Here is a 22,052-nt window from a genome sequence, read left to right on the forward strand (position 1 = left end):
AAAACGTTTCAAAAATTCTGTCGTTAATGTTTTGGATTTCAAAGAAGTTAAACTCCTCACCTCCTTTTCTTTGAACAAAATATGTTAAAATACAAACGGAAAATTTTAATATAAATTTCTGTTTTAAAAGACGAATAAAATTAGTTTTTAATTTTCCCTTGGATTTTATTATATATTTTTGGAAAGCATGTTCATTATTCTGTAGAATATCATAATTAAATAAAAGGAGTGTCAGAATTGAAAATTGTTATTCAATAATCAGTATGTTGAGCTAGTATGAAATGCATGTTGAATGATTATTTGAGGACATTCTTGATTTATATTTTTGATACTCTAAACACAAAAATAGATTTTAACATTTTTTTAAAATCTGCATATTTTTTTTTTATCTATGGTACTTTTAAATGTAGTATTGTTTAAATATTTTGTGAATTCTTTTGATTTTATATTTTTATATATTTCAATTAGATACAATTAAATTGCAGGAAAATACACACATTTCAAGATAAAGCTGCTCAGTCATAATGTTGCAAAAACGCATTGTTGTATTTTTCGAAAATTAACATTTCATTATAAATATTATCTTGTATAATTGGCGGAAGTTGGTTCAATGTTGTATAAGAGCTTACATAACCGTGAATATGAAATCCATGAGATAGTTTCGAATTGCAAAACTACATTTATTTAAATAGCTGTATTATTTTTGTTGTATATTGGTCTTCCTTCTATGAATTTAATGAAGTGTAAACATTAGATTTTTTTATGGTATTTGACCGTTGAAATGAATCTATATTTTGAACGGTTTGAAATTAAATTACTCGGACATTCTGTTAGTTCATTTATATATATTTTCGACAATAAACAAACAGTGATTTTAATTAAAAAAAATACTAGCACTGATAACACATATTTTAATTCTTTTCTGAGTAATTGATCTTGAATGTTTATAATTTTGCTTCAAATGACTCGTTCCACTTCACTTGACAATATGCATGCATTTAATATTTTATAAAATTAGGGAATTAGATCATTATGAAATGCCTTTTGTCTTAACAATCCTTTTTGTTAACAAAAACACATTTTTTGAAAGTTTTTATGCAACTTATTTGCTGTAAGAATCGGTTGATATTCTATATTCCTTATTATTCTACATTTTCATTGTAATAGAAATCCATTCTGAAACCATAAAAAATCCTCACTTATTAAAATTGTTTCCTATTGTTTACACTAATCTGAGTGGCTATTTGGCTATTTGCTAGCTATCATGGTCTTATGGACATGCGATACCATAGTTGATTGCGTCTTGAGCATTTGTAGAGTAGTATTGCCATTATTATTTTTGTTTAAATCTGCGTGAGCGTCAGTCCCTTGTTTTTCTGTATTTGTAACGACTAAAAGAAAAATTTGTTTTAGTAAATGAACTTGAAAAACAGCTATTTGATCTGTTAAAATAATTTACAATTATATAAAACAAGTGCTATGGAGAAACCTCAAAATACATTTACAATTATGGATATAGTTCTTTCCATGACGTTCCATTTCATGATTACCTATTCAAACTTAGCGAAATTAAAAATCTGTTTTATCTTTGCTTCATTTTAATTTTTTTTTTTTTTTAAAGTCAAAGTAAAAATTAGATGGCTAATTTTTGGATTGTATAATTTTTTTTCTTAAAATGAAATATATTTACGAAGGTGTATTAATACATAAGACGTTTTTGATATAAAATGTATTCTTTTTCATTTCTTTTTATGCAGCATCGATTATCATCGTTTAGGTCTAATAACTGGGACTACTGTACTTTGAACCAGAATCACAAAGTTCGATAGTCAAAATTCATTATAAAAGTCTAATTTGTGATGCTAAAAAATTTTCTTACTGAAATTTTATTTTTGTATCTGCAAGATTCAATCTTTAATCGGAGTTTTGGTGATGGTATTTTTCTTATTTTTGACCTTTTGTTAAAACTTGCTTGTTAACTTTATATGGGAACTAATTAATACTACCAGAAATTTAATTCTTGAAAAAATACAATATATATATATATATATATATATAATATAGTATTAAAAAATGGAATCGTCGTTTTCTTTATTATTTGTAAGGGGCATGAAGTGTTTCTTTAGATGTTTTTTTAATTATAGGCAGAAATACAATTGGGCAAACCAGTAAATTTATTTATTTTTCTTTCATATTATTGGACGCATTTGTGAATTATGAAGCTCTACAATTTATATATTCAGACGCAACTATTATTGCGCGCTCGCGCACACACACGCACGCACGTACACAATACACACAAATCAAGTTTTGCATTTTTTTCAAAATTTATTATCGAATTGCAAATTTTTTGCAGTCGAATGAATTAGAGTTATTCGACTTTATGTATACTTTTGGACATTGTTTGCAGAATAATGTAACTAAAATTTATAAAATCTTGACTATTTTCGATTACTTAATTCATGTTTAGTAATGGTTAGAACCTTAGCATGTTAAATTTTTATTGTGTTCATTCGAAATAGGATCCAAGTAAGATATTTTCTTCCGACTCCTCGAAGAAAATAATTTAATATTATTAATTTTTCTAGGCAGATGTAAATTTTAGCGAAATAAAAGAGGCCGAAATAAACGAAGAGAAAAAAAAAAGTATTTCTGCTCTAAGAGTCTCCTCCATGTGTACATATCCTAGTAGAGTTAATAGGGTTTATACGAATTCCTGTTTTTATATTATTATTTTATATCCCGCTTGCGAGTTTCGCAATAATGTTAGTTATAGCTTTAACATAACATGTTTTATATTTTATTTCTTGACACGAGTAATATATAATATGCTAATCAGAAGCAAGAAATTTCTTCTGGAGCTTTGAATAATGAAATAAAAATTAATATTTTTAATAATTCAATATTTAAAAAATTGATTGAAGTTTATCATTTTTTTTTTCATGAGTTAATTAATCCGAATTAAGTGAATCCCTTCACTTAATTCGGATATCTTCCCTTCCCTCTCTTAGAAATCTGTAGAAATCTCAGAATAATTCTTGAGTGCAAATAGATTGGTCTCTTCTTTGTTGTTTATTTATTACCGTAATATTTTTTTCTATGTCTTGTCAAGATGCTTTATTTGTAAAATAGCATTTCTATTAAAATTTTTTTAGTCTTTTTTTTTTAATGAAAAGAGAAATTTGTATAGTATCAACTGTACGATCTATTGAGTTTTCACACTTATATATATTTCAAGCTCTATGATTAAATAAGCTAAGTTTTATATGGGCATTGAATGTATAAAGCATATACATTCAATTGTTTGCATGTTTGATTTAACTGTAGAAGAATAATGAAATTCTTTTTTACCGAGCATTAAAAAAAAATCATATGCAGTCATATGTTTTACCTTTAAAAATTGCATAAATGAGAGTCATGCTCAAGCCGATGGAACATTTGTACATTGTAACCTATAATCTCCTTTCCTTAACTTTACTTGACAGTTGTATAATAAGCATATTCTAACATATAATATTGTGCTTAGAAATTTTTGTTTCACTTACTTTCATTACTTTACTTTTTTCAGTAAAAGGTGCAAAACTTGTTAAACAACTTAACTTATTAATTTTCATATCCAATAACATTATTCTCTTAATTTGTTTTTATTATCTATCAATCAAATTAATTTTAAATTAAATTCAATAATAATCGGCTAAAAAAATATTAGGAAGGCTTGCTTTAAAAAAGCACCTGTTTCTGTTGGAGGATCTTTAATCAAATGTGAGTATTTACATTCTCGTTTCTTTAATAAGATAATTTGAAGGTATATTCTAAGGTCTTTTTGTTGTATCAAAATAAATAAATTAATTAATTAATTAAATAAAATCTACCAAACTATTTTTGGCAGCTCTTTCCTCCATAACTAGATTTTCGATCTTAAAGAATCCAAGAAAAAAATAGCCTTATGGAGAAATTTATTTTTAGAAACTTTTTCGAGCTAAATTGGGAAGTATCATTTACTTCGCGAATGAATCTAAATCCTCATTAACAAATCTTTACGGATCCGCGATTCTTACTAACGACTACCTTATTTCAGTTTTTCTTGCTAGATCTTTATTAATGGTGGATGCATTTTTTTTTCTTCTCCCCCTTCTTTTTTTATTGAAGTTAAGCTTTATTAAGTTGTAACAAGGACCATTCAAATGATTATAAGGTTGAATCCACCCTCGTCCGACTGCAGTCCTTCCCCCAGTGCGCAAGCGCGCTGTCACCAATCAATAAATAAATTGGCAAGCATTGCTGCGGAAGTTAAAGAGGAGTATCCTCTGTTTACTATAGTATTTGTAATTATCTTTTTAACCATGTGATCACATCTCTGCCAGCAATCCCACCTTTTGTTCTTAGAGTATTCCTTATTTATTCAATCACGCTATAAAAGTAGAACTTCATCAACCCCACGATATTCTTTGGTAAAGTCTTGGAGTTTATAGGGACACAGCATCGGTTCGGTTCGCCATTTTTATCCATCCTTCCCATAGATTTCGTACTGTCGGTTGTGCAAATGTCAGCGGAACTGTAAATTTGAATCTGTCATGGTTACCGAAGGAGAACCAGCTCACCAGGTGAGTTGTATGTTTTGATTTTTTTTGCTGTTGTCCTGGTCGACTCGAAGTTGTGTCTTTTAAAGCTGCGATGAGGCACATTGTTTTTGTTTTAGAACGATTGTGTTTCCAAATATTAATCTTCCTTTATTTATTTTTTTACATGTACCTTAACATTAGATTTTTTACGCTCTCTAGGATTACTAATAATCTATTTTTGCAGGAATTGCATCTTTTATTTTCCAATTTTCGTTTCAAAGGACTCAAATAAACGAATCTAGGAAGGCATTCAAACTTATCAATCAAGAAAATGGATTCTGCAGACTTCGCTATTTTTAAATGCTGCTTTACATCATTTTTCGTGAAATGGAGAATGAATATTGCTTTCAAACTTGATTTATATTTATCTTGTAAGATCCTAGAACTATAGACAGAAATTATAAATAATTGCAATATGCATGTAAAGCATATTAGTTGGAATATATATATTTTTTTCTGTACACAAAGTCTTTTTTTTTTTTTTTTTTTACCTTTTTTGTCAAACCTGTTTTTTTTTATTAACTTTTAAACTCGTCTGTGCCCATTCAAAAATATATACAAAAAAAGATTCCTCTTGTGGAATTCTGATTTATTTCTATCTTTTATAATTATGATGAATACTTGTTTGCTGAAGGAAAACATTTTTGTGTTTCTTTTATGAGTTCAAAGTTTCGGTTCTAATTAAATTTTTGTAATGATTCAGATTGCATTCCAATAATGGGCATGGAAAAATTTGCAAAACTGATTACAATTCCTTTAAGAACCTCTAATTATATTTGAAACAATTCTGAATTTGTCAGATTGAAAACTTCAAACCGAACAGTGCCTTAAATCGAGCAAATATTTATTATCAGTTCTGACATATTTTAATTACTTTGCTTCTTGCAAATAATACGCTCTTCAACGCAAGAAAATTACACCATTTTAAAGTACACTTTTAAATCGACCCCGCTTAATTTCTATTAATTTTTTTTTATTAAAAAAGTGGAAATATTTGTATATAAATGAAGAGATAAATGCTATAAGATTTGGTGGTTATTAGAAATATATGCTAAACAATACGATTTTGAAAAATTCGCACTTTTGAAGTTTATCCTGAAAATTATCTATAGGAATGTTCTAATAACAATTACAACAGTATTAGAACATTCGTAAAAGTACATTAAGCAATTTTATTTGTATAAATTTCAATATATTTATTTTATGTTTAGATTTTTTTCTAAATTTTATAAAATTTTAGAACTGCGGAGCAATTACAAAGGAATTATTTGTTTGAATAATTTTTTTTCTTTTAAAACTGTTTTTATTGAACTAAACTGAATTTGAAAACTGAGTTAAGAGAGTGGGTTGATTATCTGTACAGCTAAGAGTTTGTGGGTGCAATAGAAACGATTAGATACTAAGATGCAAGAGTGACGTTGAAAATCTATTACAAAGAAGGAGCGACTTTGAATAAATTTTAGAGAATTTCTTTGTTGTAAATGAATTGCTAGAGGGAAATAAAATGAATTTTTGTTCCAATTATGCTTTCTGCCGATTTTTTCTTTCGTAATTTATCATTTTTGAATTTTTTACTAGTTTGTACAGTTTTTTAATATCATGATTTTCATGACTAATTTTTAGAATTCTTTTGAGAATTCGTAGAATTTCTTTGCAATCCTCAAACAATGGTAAAGACATAAGTGGAATCTTAGTTACCAAACCTAATATTAAACACATCAGAGTTAAACACGTCGTGAATTTCATGCATTAGTTTATAAAACTATTCTGATCTTACAAAGATATGATATATATGTATTGCTGGTGAGGTCAGAAATTGTAAGAAGCGTTTTGCTTCATTAATTCTGTGAATCTGGATAGATTTTTTTTTTATATATAAACAATTTTGTATATTATTTTTCGGAAGCTTCTTCACGATCTGAAATTTATTTAAATCGGCTATGATCATCTCTGGATAAAAAATGATGCTGAGCCATTGAATTGATTGTATGGATGCTTATCATTTTGTATTTGGAAGAAAAAGGGGGAGGGGTTATTGAGTTTTATTTTGCTTTCTTTTCAGTAGGAGAGCCAGCTTTTGGTTTAAGTGAATGAAAATATGTTTCACATAATAATAATAAAAAAAAAAGAACTTCTTCATATTTACCAGTCGAAAAATGGGCATAAATTATATTTCTTAATAGTAAGGTTAAATGTTAAGATACGCAAAAATATATTTTGGTTCCATTCATCTATTCTGATTACCGTCATATCCCTTAAGGCATTTTTTTTTGTATGTATGTGTGTGTGTGTGTGTGTGTGTATGCTGCAGTGTGAGTTAATAATTTAAAATAGGGTCTTTGGATTTTCTTTTATTTGGTTGCTTAGTCTTTCCAAGTCAGCAATAACTACTTGATAAGGACATGATAAATGAAGATAGTAGTCACATTATAGTGCATTGTCTTTTTTAATGTGATTTTGTTTCTTAAATCTTTGCAATCGAAACAAATCCCTATTTATGAGCGAAGGGACAGGATAACTTTTAAACTCTTTCCATTTCTCAGCAAATCCTGAAATGAAACTGTTAGTTCTTGTAAGCCTATCTTATATCCAAAAATATCAATTTTTGAGTTTGATCATCAAGTTACTTTCCTCATTTGAGTCAGATAATGTTTTGTTTATTCCTACATTTATTTCTAAAAAAAAGTATTCGAGTTCCGTAAATACTTATCTAAAATTCGAAAACTTATAATTTCAGTTGTTTAGTAAAAATGTCTGTAATTTTAAAGGACCAAATATGTTTTCGATCGGAAAGTCATTGTTATGATGAAGATAAATTAATATTTGATTTTATTTGACGGTGCTTTAAATGATGTTTCTATATTTCTAACTAGCCATCTTTAACGACCAATTGGCTCGCCGGGATTAATGATTATTAAAAATGTCAGTTAAATATTTTGTGTAACTATGTTTTAATAGCTTCCTCAACAGAATAATTTTAAATTTCAAATTTTGACCGAGATATATTATTTCAGAAGCTTTGCATTGTCTATGCTTTTCCTTAATTTTCTGTGTATATTTTTAGATATTCAACAATTATCATAGGAAAAAGGATACTTTAAAAATCAGCACACTTAAATTTTTTTTTCTGTGCCATTTTTTAGTTTTGATTTTAAATATAAGTACTATAAAATTTCAAAATTTTTATTCAAAGCGTATCCGATATTGAAGCTTACTCAACATGCAAAAATAAGCCAAATCTTTTACCGATCGATCCACAACAATGGAAAAATATTAACGATGAAATATTTATAACAATAATAAAAGCGATATTTTTTTTACTTCAGTATTGATATATATTGTCGTAAAATAAGCTCAAAATATTTTTTTAAAAGTTGATTAAAAAATAGGGGGAAAAAATACGCCAAAAAAATGGTATGAATGGAAAGATAATTCTTTTTTAATTTGAAGATGACGTAAAAATAATTTTTTCCTTAAATATAATTGGAAGTTATTCTATGTAAATGCTAAAATTTTGGTTATTAAGTAATTTTGTAATTAAAGTTTCTAAAAAAAATCACTCCGAGGAGTACATTACCACCCCTAAAATATATATGAACCATGTCCAGTTGCTTTAGATCAAATGGTATGTGGAGATCGTACGCTCACATTTTTATTATTAATAGATGTAGAAAAAAAATGAGTGCATTGTTTATGTAAAGAATAATTTATAAAAAATAATTTGATGTACAGTCTTTTAAAAAAGGATAGAATGTCTTTAAATTCAAGAAAACAGAAAACTTTTATTACCTACCTTATAAATTTACGATTTTAGTTTAAAATGCTTAAATATGACTTAATAATATGTTTACATTCTAATTGGCAAGATTAAAGCATTTTGAAAAAAAGCTGGGATAGCTTATTCTGGATTCATAACAAGTTCAAATTTTAGGTGCATAAAATATGTGCTGAAAGGCTGCAGGATGAAAAATTTATGAATAATATAGAACAAAGTATTTATTTTTGGAATGATTTTCGTTTAAATAATTTTTGTGATTTAATTTTGAAAGTTATTAGAAAAATGTGTGTAACTGAATCATAATTCTTTCAAGTTAGGAAAAAATGTTTAACTTTTATAAGTATGAGTATGTGTGTTGACGCTCTACACAGACCATTTGTACTGTTCTTCCAAATTTTACGTATATACTTTGGAAAGTAAGCATGTACATCTCGGAGTGATTGTTTCGAATTTTTATTGAAGCGAAATTATGATTTTTTTTTTTTAGTTTACACGGAGAATAAAGTGAAGTTGCAATACTGTGAAAATATGAGAGATTATTTAGACAGTTACGTTTTTAATAGCACTATGATGTCTTGATGATTGACTCTATTAATTAGTGAACATACACGATGAACAGAACATATATTAGACTCTTAAAATAACACGGATTTAATGTCTGTCATTATTAAATGCTTAAAAATATTTTCTGAAGGGAATTCTGGACATCAAGTTATGCACCAGGAATTTCATTGAAAATAATGTAAACAATATTCCTGGCGAATTAGCTACTGATATCAAAAATAAAATTTTGATCTAGAGTTTGAAACTTTATATTAAGGTTGAGTATAATTCCACCCATTATGTATTAGGTATTTGCAATTGATATTATTTTGGTTATTCATGTATATAGAAGACGACATGATGCATGATCTACCAATCAATATATTTTATTTTGTTAATCCAATGTAATATCTTTCTTAGTTTTTGAGATGTGAAAATGTGTCTTCTTGGTCTTTTGCTTTCATGGAGATCGCATATGCAAAACTTTGTGATATTTTAAATATAATATTGTGACTACTACTTATGTAACATGATGATTTAAATTTTAGTTATTTGATTTAATTTATTTCAGTAATCTAGAGTCAGAGATTTTTAAGCTACTGGAATTGAAGTCTCAGTTTAATGAACGCTTTAAATCATTGAAGAGACTTTTTAAAATGATTTCTTTATATATTTGTCTAAACGATTGATTTTTCAGTATTTTGGCTGTTAGTTTCTTATAATTATTTTTCTGAAATATGGACACTTTTTTCATCATTATGAAGACGGATGTTCGATCTGTTCTTAAATTCATATTTTTGGTGGGGGAAAATTTTTATCGAATCTTCAGATCTTATTCTTAAAATGGAATTTTATTTCATTTCGTAACTTCTAAAGGTGTTTTTTCCCCTTCATATATATTTTTAAGTTAAGGGGAAAAAATACTACATACAAACGAATATTGCGAGATAAAAGACCTTTTCCCTCTAATTTATGAGCTACTGTGGTTTGTTCAGCTGTTTGCTCTTGTGTTGTTGAAGGCTTGATACGAACATTATTCTCTTTTGCAATTTAAAATTCACAAACTTAGCACACGACAAATTCAAAAATGTAATAAAGACGAGTTTTTTTTAAAAACCAGTTTGTCTTTACACAACTCAGGAAACATTACTTGCGCAAATCTGACTAGACTACTTTATTGTATTCTAGGATGAAGAAAATCTATCTTTGTGAAACTGAATGCAAATGATTGCTAAAGTTAAAAACCTTAATGAGAACTTTAAAGTAATAATTCTTTGAAGCAGAAATAATGTGTTTTATCTGTCACAACTCTCCCATGCCTGAGTGCATCATTTTTAAATATCGTTATCATTTTTCCAATAATTCCTCTCCCTTATTCGGTGTCGTTAATTCCCCCCACCCCCACCCCCCTCCTTACATGTGTGACTTTATCTGCTAAGTTTCAGCGAGGTTCTATATTCAGTTCTTGGTACTGACTGTGTCGCTCTAATGTTTACGTTTTATGATATTCTTTGAGTTTATTGATTTTGAAATTAGTTGAAAGGCATTTTTATTGTAGTATTCTGCACTGTTTGATTTAACACTTGTGGTATTACACTTTGACAATTTATTGTCTTGTCTGCTTACGTTAATGATAGAGAAAGCCAATACCTACTGCAACCTAATAAATTTTATCTTTTATTTATTATGTTTAAAGTACATACTGAGTGAGATTCGATGCGATTTACAATGTGCACTTAGGAATTTGATACTTATTATTCATTGTATTTTATTTGATTCTAAGTGCTTTAATTACTTAGTCACAATTAGTGATTAAATAATTGAATTCACATTTATTTAGTCAACTGTATCATAAATTTTTTTGTAAATCCAGAAATTTTTTAATTTTTCTGCAACATTATATTGTATCCCCAAAATTTCTGATCACTGAATAATTATACAGAACAGAGATCCCACACTTTTTTGAAAAAGCCTTGCATTTTTATTTGCTTTATTCGGGGTCTTGAATAAATGGCGAAATGCATATTCATTAATTTGGTAAAAGAATGGGAAAACCAATTTGTAATTTAGCTTTGACCTAAGAACCTTGTATGTTTGTGAAGTAACCACTCAATTGTAGTAGTTATTTGACATAGTTAATAGTTAAGGCGCTCATATTGTGAACTTGAAAACCATATTGAACCGTAGGCCTTATTAATTGTAAACTTAGCATAAAAAGACGTACTTAATGTACTCCACTTGAGCATTTAAAAATGGAAACTAAAAAAATAATGGTACATTTAGACATTGATGTGAAAATATTTATCATTAAAAATATGCTGTTTTATGCTACTTGAATTTTCTTAAAGAAGATCTTGAATTTTTTCCCTTCATTAATAGGAGGAACTCTCATAAATATTTTATATAAAATACATTAAACTTTCATCATTCAAATTAATCCATACATTACGTATCACTGGAATTGCTGTATTCATTATTAACAAATAGGTTTAAGACGTGCTTTATGTAATTCTGGTTAATATATGCTGGAGTTAATAGGAAGCCATAGAATCTTAACTCTGCGTTCGCTTAATCTCGATTCACTGATGATGGAATTGCATCTTATGAAGAACGCTTATAATATTTTAATCAAGAACTATTTATAATTGACAAGTTGATGATATAAAGTGAAGAAAAAAATCGCTGTAAACAACAATATAGTGATTTTTGCAGTTACTTAAGATGACTTTTTCAGCTATGCCCAGAGAATAACAGTCACTTTGTTGACTACTTCCAATAATAATTGATACGTTTCTACATTTGAATTAAAGTCATGTAATTATTTTTATTGTTTCTTGTAATACATTTTCAAAATCGAATGCATTAATAAGTCATTAATGTTACAACACAATTACATACACAGATTACATACAATTACAATAAAACAGATTTTTTTTGTTCTTTTTATTTCTTTTTGACATATATTATATTCTTTTTATCACTCATTTTTTCTTTGTATGATTTTGTATTAGTTTTGCCCCAAATGCTGCACACTGTTTTGGAGTCCTATATGTATCGTTGAGCAGATTAAGCTTGATTCTATAGATAACGTTTGCATTTATTAATCATTAGATTAGAATCTGTTTCTTGCTTTTAAAATAACGAATTAAATAATAATGTAAAAATATTATTTAAATTTTTATTATTTAAAGTTGAATTTATTAAGAAAATTATGTACTATTTATATTTTATTGATATGGAAGTTAATAAATTTTATTCGTGCATTTATATTAATAATATATTTATAAATCCACTTTCCATCCAGCTGCTACAATCTGGCTTAATGCTTAGTGATTAATGAAACAAATGTACCGCTGAATGTTTCCTGAGAAATTCTATTCCAGATATACATGCGTTTTGATGACGATATTTTTAATTTAAAAAATGATATAAAGCATAATGTTTAATTTTTTTAAACTTTGAATTTCATCTTCCAATGTTGGCATTACCATCATTAGAATGACAGATCCATTATTTAAATCTATTCTTTCTAATCTTCAATCTGGTGAAAATCTTTTTCAATGATTATGGAACAAACTAATGGCATTTGACTTCTCGATTAGTTTCGGAAAATAAAAACATATTAAAAATCGAATAATGCTCTTAAAAACTGTTTAAAAAAATGGATTAAATCAAATGGTCGGGGTTTCCATTGTCACAACATAAACGAGTCGTTTGTGGAAGACATTTCACTCTAGGAAAAAATATTCAGTTATTTTTTTTTCAATCATGTCTGGAAGCATGTCTGCACTATTGTTCGTTTACATGAAGATTCATTTTATTGTTGTGTCTTTTAGAATTTTTTTTTTGACCGATAAGAATATAGAAAACAGAGATGCAATATTCACTTAATATTTTTTTTGTTTTTTTTTGTTATTTATTCTACTTGCAATAAATCATTTCTTTGGAAGTTGTAGAAGAAAGATATTTTTCAAATAAAAATAGCTGAATTGTATGTGAAAAAAAGTTTAAATTATTTTTTTATCTGATTATCTTAACTCTTTTTCTTCTAACATGGAATAATAATAATAATAATATTAAAAATAATAAAAACATTTAAGTGTAATAGATAATATTTATAATTTATTAAAGTGCGTGCACACATCGTGCAATTTTCTCGGTCAATCAATTTACAGCTTGAAATATATTGATAGTTGAATATATTGAAATATATTGTTAGAAGTGGATATGTCTGCCAAGACGCACCTGTGTGGGACAATTCTTTAGCAATTATTTTGCTTATCAATTTCCCCGGAGATTGAACCCAAAACCGTAAGAAAATTTTAATATTCGGAAGCGTAGCAATTCAGTACTGTAGGAAGTGTAGATAGATCGATAGTTATTGTGTAGAGCGCGCATATTTTCAACAACGCATTTCTGATGCTAGAAAAATATAAAATAAATAGCAATAAAAATTGGATGGTGTTACATTGAGACTGAATACCATAAATTGAAAGTATGTTTCTTATTAAAAGAAATTTTGCAGTTATTATTATTTTTTCTTTTTTTTTTTTCTTTTTCTTTATTTTCCCCCTTCCGGAGAAATTATTTCTAACAAATACTTTTTGACTATTTAAATATTTAACTTTTTTATTCAATAAATTCGGCAATTAAACGTTTTTATAAATTAATAGGAACATGCATAATTCTGAACTCTTTTATTTTAGAAACCATGATATGCCTAATTGCTAGATATTCATTTTCTTTACTGAAAAGTTGTTTGTTCTTTAATTTAATTAATGATTCATTTATAGAGACTTTAATTTATAAAGCTAAAAGTTAAATGCATTTTTTTTCATTTTTTTTAGAGTGATAGTAATGCTAGCTTTCTCAGAGCAGCTCGAGCTGGAAATCTTGAAAAGATATTGGAATACTTGAAAGGAAGTATTGATATCAATACTAGCAATGCTGTAAGTAACTGAATTAATTAAAAAAGTCTTTGGATTGTGTTTACTTTGAATTTCAAATTTTCTTATAAAATAAGTTTTAAATGTGCTGAATTAAAACTAAGATGCAGTCATTTCTTTTGTGTTATAGAATGGATTGAATGCTCTACATTTAGCTGCCAAAGAAGGCCATGTTGCAATAGTTCAAGAATTAGTTAAAAAAGGTGCTAATGTAAATGCCGCTACAAAGGTGAGTTTATTTGCTTTATAATAGATTTTTATGTAAAATAAATGTGTTTTTGTATTGAAATGTGTATTAACTAGAATCGTTGGAACATTTTAAGTGTTCATATACAATTTAATAATTGCAAAATTTCAAGAATTGTTTGAAAAATTCATAGATTTTTTAGGATTTTTTCATTTATCTTGAAGTAAGCATTTTGTCTTGTATTGAATTATATAGTCATTTATTTGTAATTTAGAGTATTCAGGACATAATTTTACTTTTTTTTTATTGAAATGAAATAGCACTATCTTTTTTAATTTCCAGAAAGGAAATACTGCTCTTCATATAGCTTCCCTGGCTGGCCAAGAGGAAGTAGCTAAGATTTTGATAAAGGGTGGAGCAAATCCAAATGTTCAGTCACAAAATGGCTTCACACCTTTGTATATGGCAGCTCAAGAAAATCATGACAATGTTGTCAAGCTTCTTTTGGCCAATGGTGCTAATCAGAGTTTAGCTACAGAAGTAAGTTATCTTTGATTAAGATTCTTCTAAGGACAAAGAAAATGAATTATCATGTGTGCATATGTCATTTTTCAAGGAATATTAACACTTCTTTTGAAATTAAAATTAAAGATAAAGCAAAGTGCTTCACATTTTTTTTCTTTTTTGAATACTTCTAATACTTTTATATTTTTAAATACTTCTAAAGAAAGTCACTACAAAATAACAACATGCTTTTTTGCGTTTATATTTTTGTATATGGTGTATGTTGTTTTGTAATTTTTAATTATTATGACCATTTTTTTTCTAATGAGTACGTAAACGAATTCATTTTTTTATTTTTTATTTTACATACATGCTATGCTTTTTCTGTTGTCACAAACTTTGGTTAAAGCACTTGAAGCTTTATATTTTTAAGATGCCATTCTATCACAGATCCTCCATATATATATGGTGTAAGTGCTCATTAAATTTATAAGATTCAGATATACTGGATCTGATGTTTAGAAGTTTGAAGGAAAGAGTGTATTCGCACTAGTATTATTTTCAATATTCAGCCCATAATTCAATTTTGAGACCTGTTTCTAAAATAGCTGCTGTGACATTTCAAAACTATCAATCTGGTCAAAACTAAACATAATCTCATGAAAAATTTGATTCTCATTGTTTAATATAATTGTAATGCTTAAAACCCTGAAAGTATGAAACATCCAAAAATTAAAGTTGAAGATTGCTGTGACTTAAATTATTGCTTTCCCTCTTCCTTATTCTAAGATTTTTTATTTTTCAGAAAAAGCTTATTAAGCTGTCAGTGGAAAATATTTGGATTTTTTTATGACAATTTTAATGTTATTACATATGAAAACTACAAAGAACTGATCATTCATATGATCTAGAAATTGTTTTTAGAAAATACATTATATATTTGTTTAATGATATGGTAAATGTTTCTTTATAAAATTAGAATGATTCATTTGTCTGGTTTTCATCAGAAAAATTTCCATTCTTTGTAAAAGAAATGTACTTCGTGATGACTTTTATTTCTAACAATTTCTATTGTTGTAATCTTAATGTATTTTATTCAGATCGATTTATTCTTTTCCTAGGATGGTTTCACACCATTAGCAGTTGCTTTGCAACAAGGCCATGATAAAGTTGTTGCTGTGCTCCTAGAAAATGATGCAAAGGGCCGTGTCCGACTGCCAGCACTACACATAGCTGCGAAAAAAGATGACTGCAAAGCTGCTGCATTGCTTTTACAAAATGATCATGATCCTGATGTAACTTCCAAAGTGAGTCATTTTGGGTCTTCATCCCTTTTTTTTTTTCATTCAAATCAAAAATTGTATTGACATTTCCCCCCTTTATTTTTATTTGTATAATTTTCTTTTATCTTATTTAAATAAAGTCTTTTGATTATTTCCAAAAGCAATTTTATATAAGAGCAGGGAGCAAATAAATAAATAAAGCTAAAATAAAATGAAAGCTTAATTTGAAAATAAAGATATATTTTCTTTATCATCAAAAGAGCTTTATAATTAAGAGTTATTTCTTATAACAACATATTACTTTCAGTGTGTTGCTGTGTGTGTCTCTGTGTGTATGTATAATATATATCATATATTAAACAAATTAATTAAAATAGGTTAAAATATTTCATTTGCTCAAGGAATACAAAGTTAATTCACTTTTATAAAAGTACTATGTTCTATTCAGTGTATTATACTAATCTACTAGGAAAAAGTATCCAGTATATAGAATATGTGGAAAGAACCCATGAATCATTAATTATGATTTCAGCTGTATGATAGAGGGCAACCTCTCAAACCTTTTTGCAAGAATAGTATTTAGCATAATTGTTGTTAATAATTATTTGCTGCTGCCCATCTCTAATTTTTTTACAAAAGTTGGTTAATCTCTAGCTCTTTTTGAATATCTTCAGTTCTTTTTGAAAATTTTCTATTCTACACTAGGACAATAAAATAACTTCACATTTCATTAAGTTTTTTCATTACCTTAACACATGATTCTACTTATCAAAGCATATTCTGAGCTTTGTGTTGTATCATACAGATTGTTAGTGTAAACATGTGATTGTTATGAAAAATAATTTTGATCTACTATTAATAGTGCATGTATGTATCTTAATCTAATTTAAATATTTTCTTTCTAACCCTTGTTATTTCATTCTAAATTTTTCTCTTATTTCCTGAGTCAGTAAATCCTGCATCATGAATGAAAGGTTAAAAATACCTACACCTATGCATTCATTTTAAAGATACCTAAGATTCCTGTTCCTAAGTCAACACATGTCAAAGAAATCCCTATCAAAACACTAAAGGGAAAATTTTCTGTCATTTTTGCCCTGTTCCTGTAATGTAAATAGATAATTCTTATCATTGCTTTACTTGCATACAAAATGTGCTTCCCATAATGAAATAAATTGAAGTTTATTCCAAAAACTTCTTTTCGGCTATGCATTTGCAAAATAATGTTTACACACACATGCGTGCACAAACACACAGATACACACAAATACAATAATTTGTCCCACACAGACAAAAAAAAAAAAATCTTGATAAATGAATTTGAATGAATATCTTATCAATGATACAGCATTTTTATAACTAAATAGATGATACATCCATTAATTCTTTGGTTTAAAAGGAAGGGAGGGGGAAATAATATGTATGCATAGTACTTTTAATGTAACCTTATTATGTATAGTAATTTTTATGTACCTTTATGTATAGTACTTTAAATGTAAAAATTGCATTTATATATATTATCATAATATACAAAATATTTTATATTTGAAACATTTTAAAAGTTAAAATATCAATTAAACTAAGGAATTTTTTAAAAAGCTCCAATATCTGATTTTCTCTATTAGTTAGTACTGCAAAGTTTGCTAAAAAAATACTGGAACGTAAGAAAGGTTTTAAAGAATAATTTGAGATAGCTAAATAGTTATTTTTTCATCCCCCCCCCCCAAAAAACTAATAGCTTTAGTTGTTGTCATCATTTCATTTGGTTCATTTGTTCATGGAAGCTTTACTTACCTTGCCTTTGTTTGAGTTTGAAGAATTGACTTATGCTTGCTGTTAAGCATCATTAAACCACTATTTTAAAATTATTAGCAGCACTGTCAAAAGACATATATTATAATGAGAGAAATATTTTTAAAATCGTTGGTAGAGTAATTCAAAGTAGGAAAAATGCAAAATTTTGATTCATTTGTAATTAGTTGAATATTTTATTTTGTACTGTGAAAATGAACAGTATTCTTACTATTATCTTATGTAAAAAGTGTGTGAAACTTGCTCCATTTGTTTAGAAGGAAAATACATACAATGACTTTCATTTATAATAAAATGACGGGCCACAATGACTTTTATTTATAATAAGATTATGTATGAGCCTCCTAATTTAAGTTGTTTTAGATATTTTTAACTTAGATGTTCTGTAGTTTTCTTTTTTCTTTTCAATATGTTTTGCTATTATATGGTTCTAAAAATCATTCTTAAAAATTTTTTATTTTGTTTCTACAATCATATATGTAGATTCCCAACATTCTTGCTTTGTTTACATTGTGGTTATTACTTTCATTTCTGACCAGTTTAAAATTTTTTTTTCCAGAGTGGTTTCACACCTTTACATATTGCTGCTCATTATGGAAATGAAAACATTGCAGCACTATTGCTTGATAAAAATGCAGATGTTAATTACTCTGCTAAGGTAAGGAAGTTCATTAATTCTTAAAATCAAAGCCATAGATATGTTTGAATCTATTTTCTTAATTTTCATTAACTGTAATGAATTTGAAATTGTTTCTAAAAGAAATAAATTGTTCAATGAATAATTGATAAGCAAAATAGCTTGCGTTGATTGAAAATGTTTTATAACTGCGATAAACTACAGAATCATTTGAATCTGCTATAGTGGACATTTAAAAAAAATAAAGCATCAACTGTTATTATTTATATCAAGATTTTATTTTATGACAGCTAAAGCATTTCTATAAAAAAATATTATTTCACTAGTTTTTAGGTGTTAATTTTAGTTTATATCAAATTTTTTTTCTTTTGATTTTAGATGTAGGTTTGTTGTGAACAGTTTCTCTTTAAAATTTTCAATTTGCTTTGCATTTATTTGACCGTTAGCTTTTTGTAAGTTTTTAATTAAGTTTACTATTATAACTGCAAAAGAAGCTGCTTATAAAATGTCATATGAACATTTTAATAGTTTTAAAAATATACTATGCTAAATTCTGTATCCTTTTTTCATGAATTTATTAGTACCAGTTTTATAAGGGTGTTAATATTTCAGTGCAATTACATGATGTTATGTAATATTTAACTTGAATGTCATATGTAATTAAGAAGCATGCTGATGTTGGAATTTTTAACTTTCATCTTTTTTTTCTTTTTGTTTTTCCAGCATCAAATCACTCCTTTGCATGTTGCAGCAAAGTGGGGGAAGTCAAACATGGTTACTTTGCTTATTGATAAAGGAGCTAAAATTGATGCGGCCACTAGGGTGAGGAATTTAAAAAAAAATTGATCTAGATTTTTAATTTTCTGTCAATTTCTGTATATTTGATAGCATCAGAATGGGTAAAGTAGAATGCTCTCTGAATGGCACCTTTAAACGAAATTCAGTACAAGAATATATGTGAAAACACAAACATTTCAAAAATGCTGTTAGTGGTAATGTGGACACAAAAAATAGCCTGGAAAGAGAAACTGAACTTACAATAGCCAAATTTAACTCCTGGTGCTCAAATAATCAACTTTCAATCTCCACGGAAAAAACAACCCATATTTTATTCAGCAAAATGGCGAGGGGCCCCAGAATCATATGGAATGGAGACATTAAGAGAACAAATCTATTAAATATCTAGGAGTCTATGTTGATGACCAATTAAACTGGCTAGAACACATAGAAAAACAAGAAGAAAAGGCCATTAAAATGCATCAAAACCTCAAAAGAATCGCTGGCAGCACATGGGGAATCTCTCAGAAACACAAAATAGTTCTTTACAAGACAGTAGTTGAGAGAATGCTCGCCCATGGTTCATCAACGTGGTGCCTAAACCCAACATATAGAATGAAGAGGAAACTCCACCATTCAGAGACTATTTCTTCTCTATATTTCAGGTGCTTACCGCACAACTTCAACAGCAGCGCTACAAACCATTCTCGGCATTCCACCCCTGCACATGCAATTACAGTTTGAAGCCAGACTAACGACAATATATCGCCTAAGAATCCCTCTTCTGCATAATATAACAGAGATACATCCAGAAGAGCTTGAGAGGAAAGCAACTGGCTGGTCTACTCACCCTTCACAGCATCTCAATCCCAACCAAATCTCATTGGAAGATGAAGGAATAAATTTATCTCAAATAAACGATATCAATATCTTCACAGATGGCTCAAAAACAGAACATGGAGTTGGAGCTGCGTTTTGTGTTCTGTTCAATGATTCCTGGTCCTACCATTGGTCTGCCAAATTGAATGACAACAATACTGTTTTCCAAGCTGAACTCGCTGCACTTCATGAAGCAGTAAAATATACATCTCAGTTTTCAAACAACAATACTTTTAAAATACATGTCGACAATAGAGCTAGTATCATGGCATCTTCAAATCCAAAGAGCACAAATCAAACAGCACGAGAAATTTTTGGTGTCCTGCTTTCAAAACCAACAGTAAAAGTTTCATGGGTTAAAGCACATATGGGCAATATAGGCAATGAAAAAGCAGATCAACTGGCGATGCAATGCAAAATGGGCAATTTTATATGCAAACAAAGCTTCCTAAACCACATATAAAAACCCTCCTCCGGAAAATCATGCTTGAGGAATGGCAAGGATATTGGAGCAATGGTGTCACAGGCAGGAAAATTTTTAATATCCTGCCTTTAGTCAACCTTAATCCCACTAACTGGATCAGAGAGGATATTATTTTCTTCTCAGAACACGGCCCTTTTCCTGCCTACCTCAAAAGGTTCAATCTGTCTGAGAGTGACCAGTGCAGTTATGGTGGGATAGGCACCACACTTCATTATGCTACGGAATGCATCCTTACAATCTCCTGGCATATGAAAAAACCATCACCAAGCCATGAACAGGAATGGCTGAAAAGAGTCGCCAACAACTTCCTTTCCAGGCAAAAAATCCACAGTATAATCAAATTTATAAGTGAAAATAGAGACCTATTCTTGCCTCCATAGCTCCCAACATCAAGTCTCGCACCAAAAAAGACTAAGGGAAAAAACAAGCACCACAGTCTCCCATCACACATTTCAATCAAACAGAGATTCTCTTCATTTCCATTTCTCAAATTATTTTCCATCTGATTTTTTTAACTGCATTATGATCTAATATATCATAAAAAATAAGTGAACACAGATTATATGTATATTTTTACACATTTTATCTCTCAGCATTATATTTCTAAGTTTATTACTACAAATTATATTTCTAAGTTGAAAAATTATGTAAACGGTCTCATCTCAATATAATTTCTTATATAATTGTAAATTCTGTAAATAGTTATTTTTTGTTTCGCTTTCCTACTGTAAATATTTTGTTAATTAAATAAAATTCCCGTAATATGCCCACCAAACCGTTCAGTGACCAGAATGGTCACGGATACAGGGCTATGAGACAGTGTTCTGTTCTGTTAGTGGTAATGTAGCCTTTCTAATTATAAGTAATTTCAATCCCTGTTCACATATTGATTACTGAATGATAGGAAAAATCACTCTTTACATATAATTATAATGGCTATCATATGTACAAATTAGTGGCGAAAATAAGAATGTTGAAATTTTTTTAAATTAGTATTTCTGTTATCAGTGGATATTTATTCTAAATATTTTCATTGTACTTTTTGTAAGGGATGTAGGCCAAATATTTTGTAACTATTTTCTCACAACTCTAGATTAAGTAATCGAATTTTTTTGTTAAAATATAGTGCTCTAGTTGTTTAAAGTCTGCTACTATTTAAATTGTCATCTGATTATTGATATTGAGCTATTATTTATCTACTAAAAAGTCATTTTCCAACAGTTTCACAATTTAGAATAAAATAATCTTGAACACACTTCAGCATTTTGCTAACAATTAGTAAAAAAAAATAATCTCAGAACTTAAGACAGAATTATGATCCAAATTAAATAATGGTTATGATTGGCATTTTTTAAATAATTGTTTTTTTATTTCTTGGTTGTTTTTAATGAGTTTTTGAATACCTACAGATAAACACAATCATATGAGAGTATTAGATCTGTTAAAATAAATGATTAATCCCCCTTTCCTTTGTCTAGGATGGACTGACACCTCTGCATTGTGCTGCCAGAAGTGGTCATGATCAAGTTGTAGATTTGTTGCTTGAAAAAGGAGCTCCAATTACTGCTAAAACCAAGGTATAATGAATTCTATTTGCTTC

The 22,052-nt window shown here is 28.1% G+C and overlaps 1 protein-coding gene across 14 annotated transcripts in view; it reads left to right on the forward strand.

The window, feature by feature from the left end:
• The window catches only part of LOC129981785 (ankyrin-1-like), a 187,332-nt gene that overhangs the window by 87,339 nt on the left and 77,941 nt on the right, over positions 1 to 22,052 (forward strand). For 13 of the 14 annotated variants that reach the window (XM_056092795.1, XM_056092791.1, XM_056092792.1 and 10 more), the window contains exons 2-8: positions 13,791 to 13,892; positions 14,020 to 14,118; positions 14,419 to 14,616; positions 15,702 to 15,887; positions 18,235 to 18,333; positions 19,036 to 19,134; positions 21,931 to 22,029. In XM_056092795.1, coding sequence (XP_055948770.1) covers positions 13,791 to 13,892; positions 14,020 to 14,118; positions 14,419 to 14,616; positions 15,702 to 15,887; positions 18,235 to 18,333; positions 19,036 to 19,134; positions 21,931 to 22,029 — 882 coding nt within the window. Of the gene's footprint in view, positions 1 to 4,299; positions 4,605 to 13,790; positions 13,893 to 14,019; positions 14,119 to 14,418; positions 14,617 to 15,701; positions 15,888 to 18,234; positions 18,334 to 19,035; positions 19,135 to 21,930; positions 22,030 to 22,052 lie in introns of those variants that run through there. The other variant, XM_056092798.1, reaches the window with a different exon arrangement.

The sequence above is a fragment of the Argiope bruennichi genome, chromosome 8 (genome assembly GCF_947563725.1).
Source record: "Argiope bruennichi chromosome 8, qqArgBrue1.1, whole genome shotgun sequence".
Taxonomy (NCBI): domain Eukaryota; kingdom Metazoa; phylum Arthropoda; class Arachnida; order Araneae; family Araneidae; genus Argiope; species Argiope bruennichi.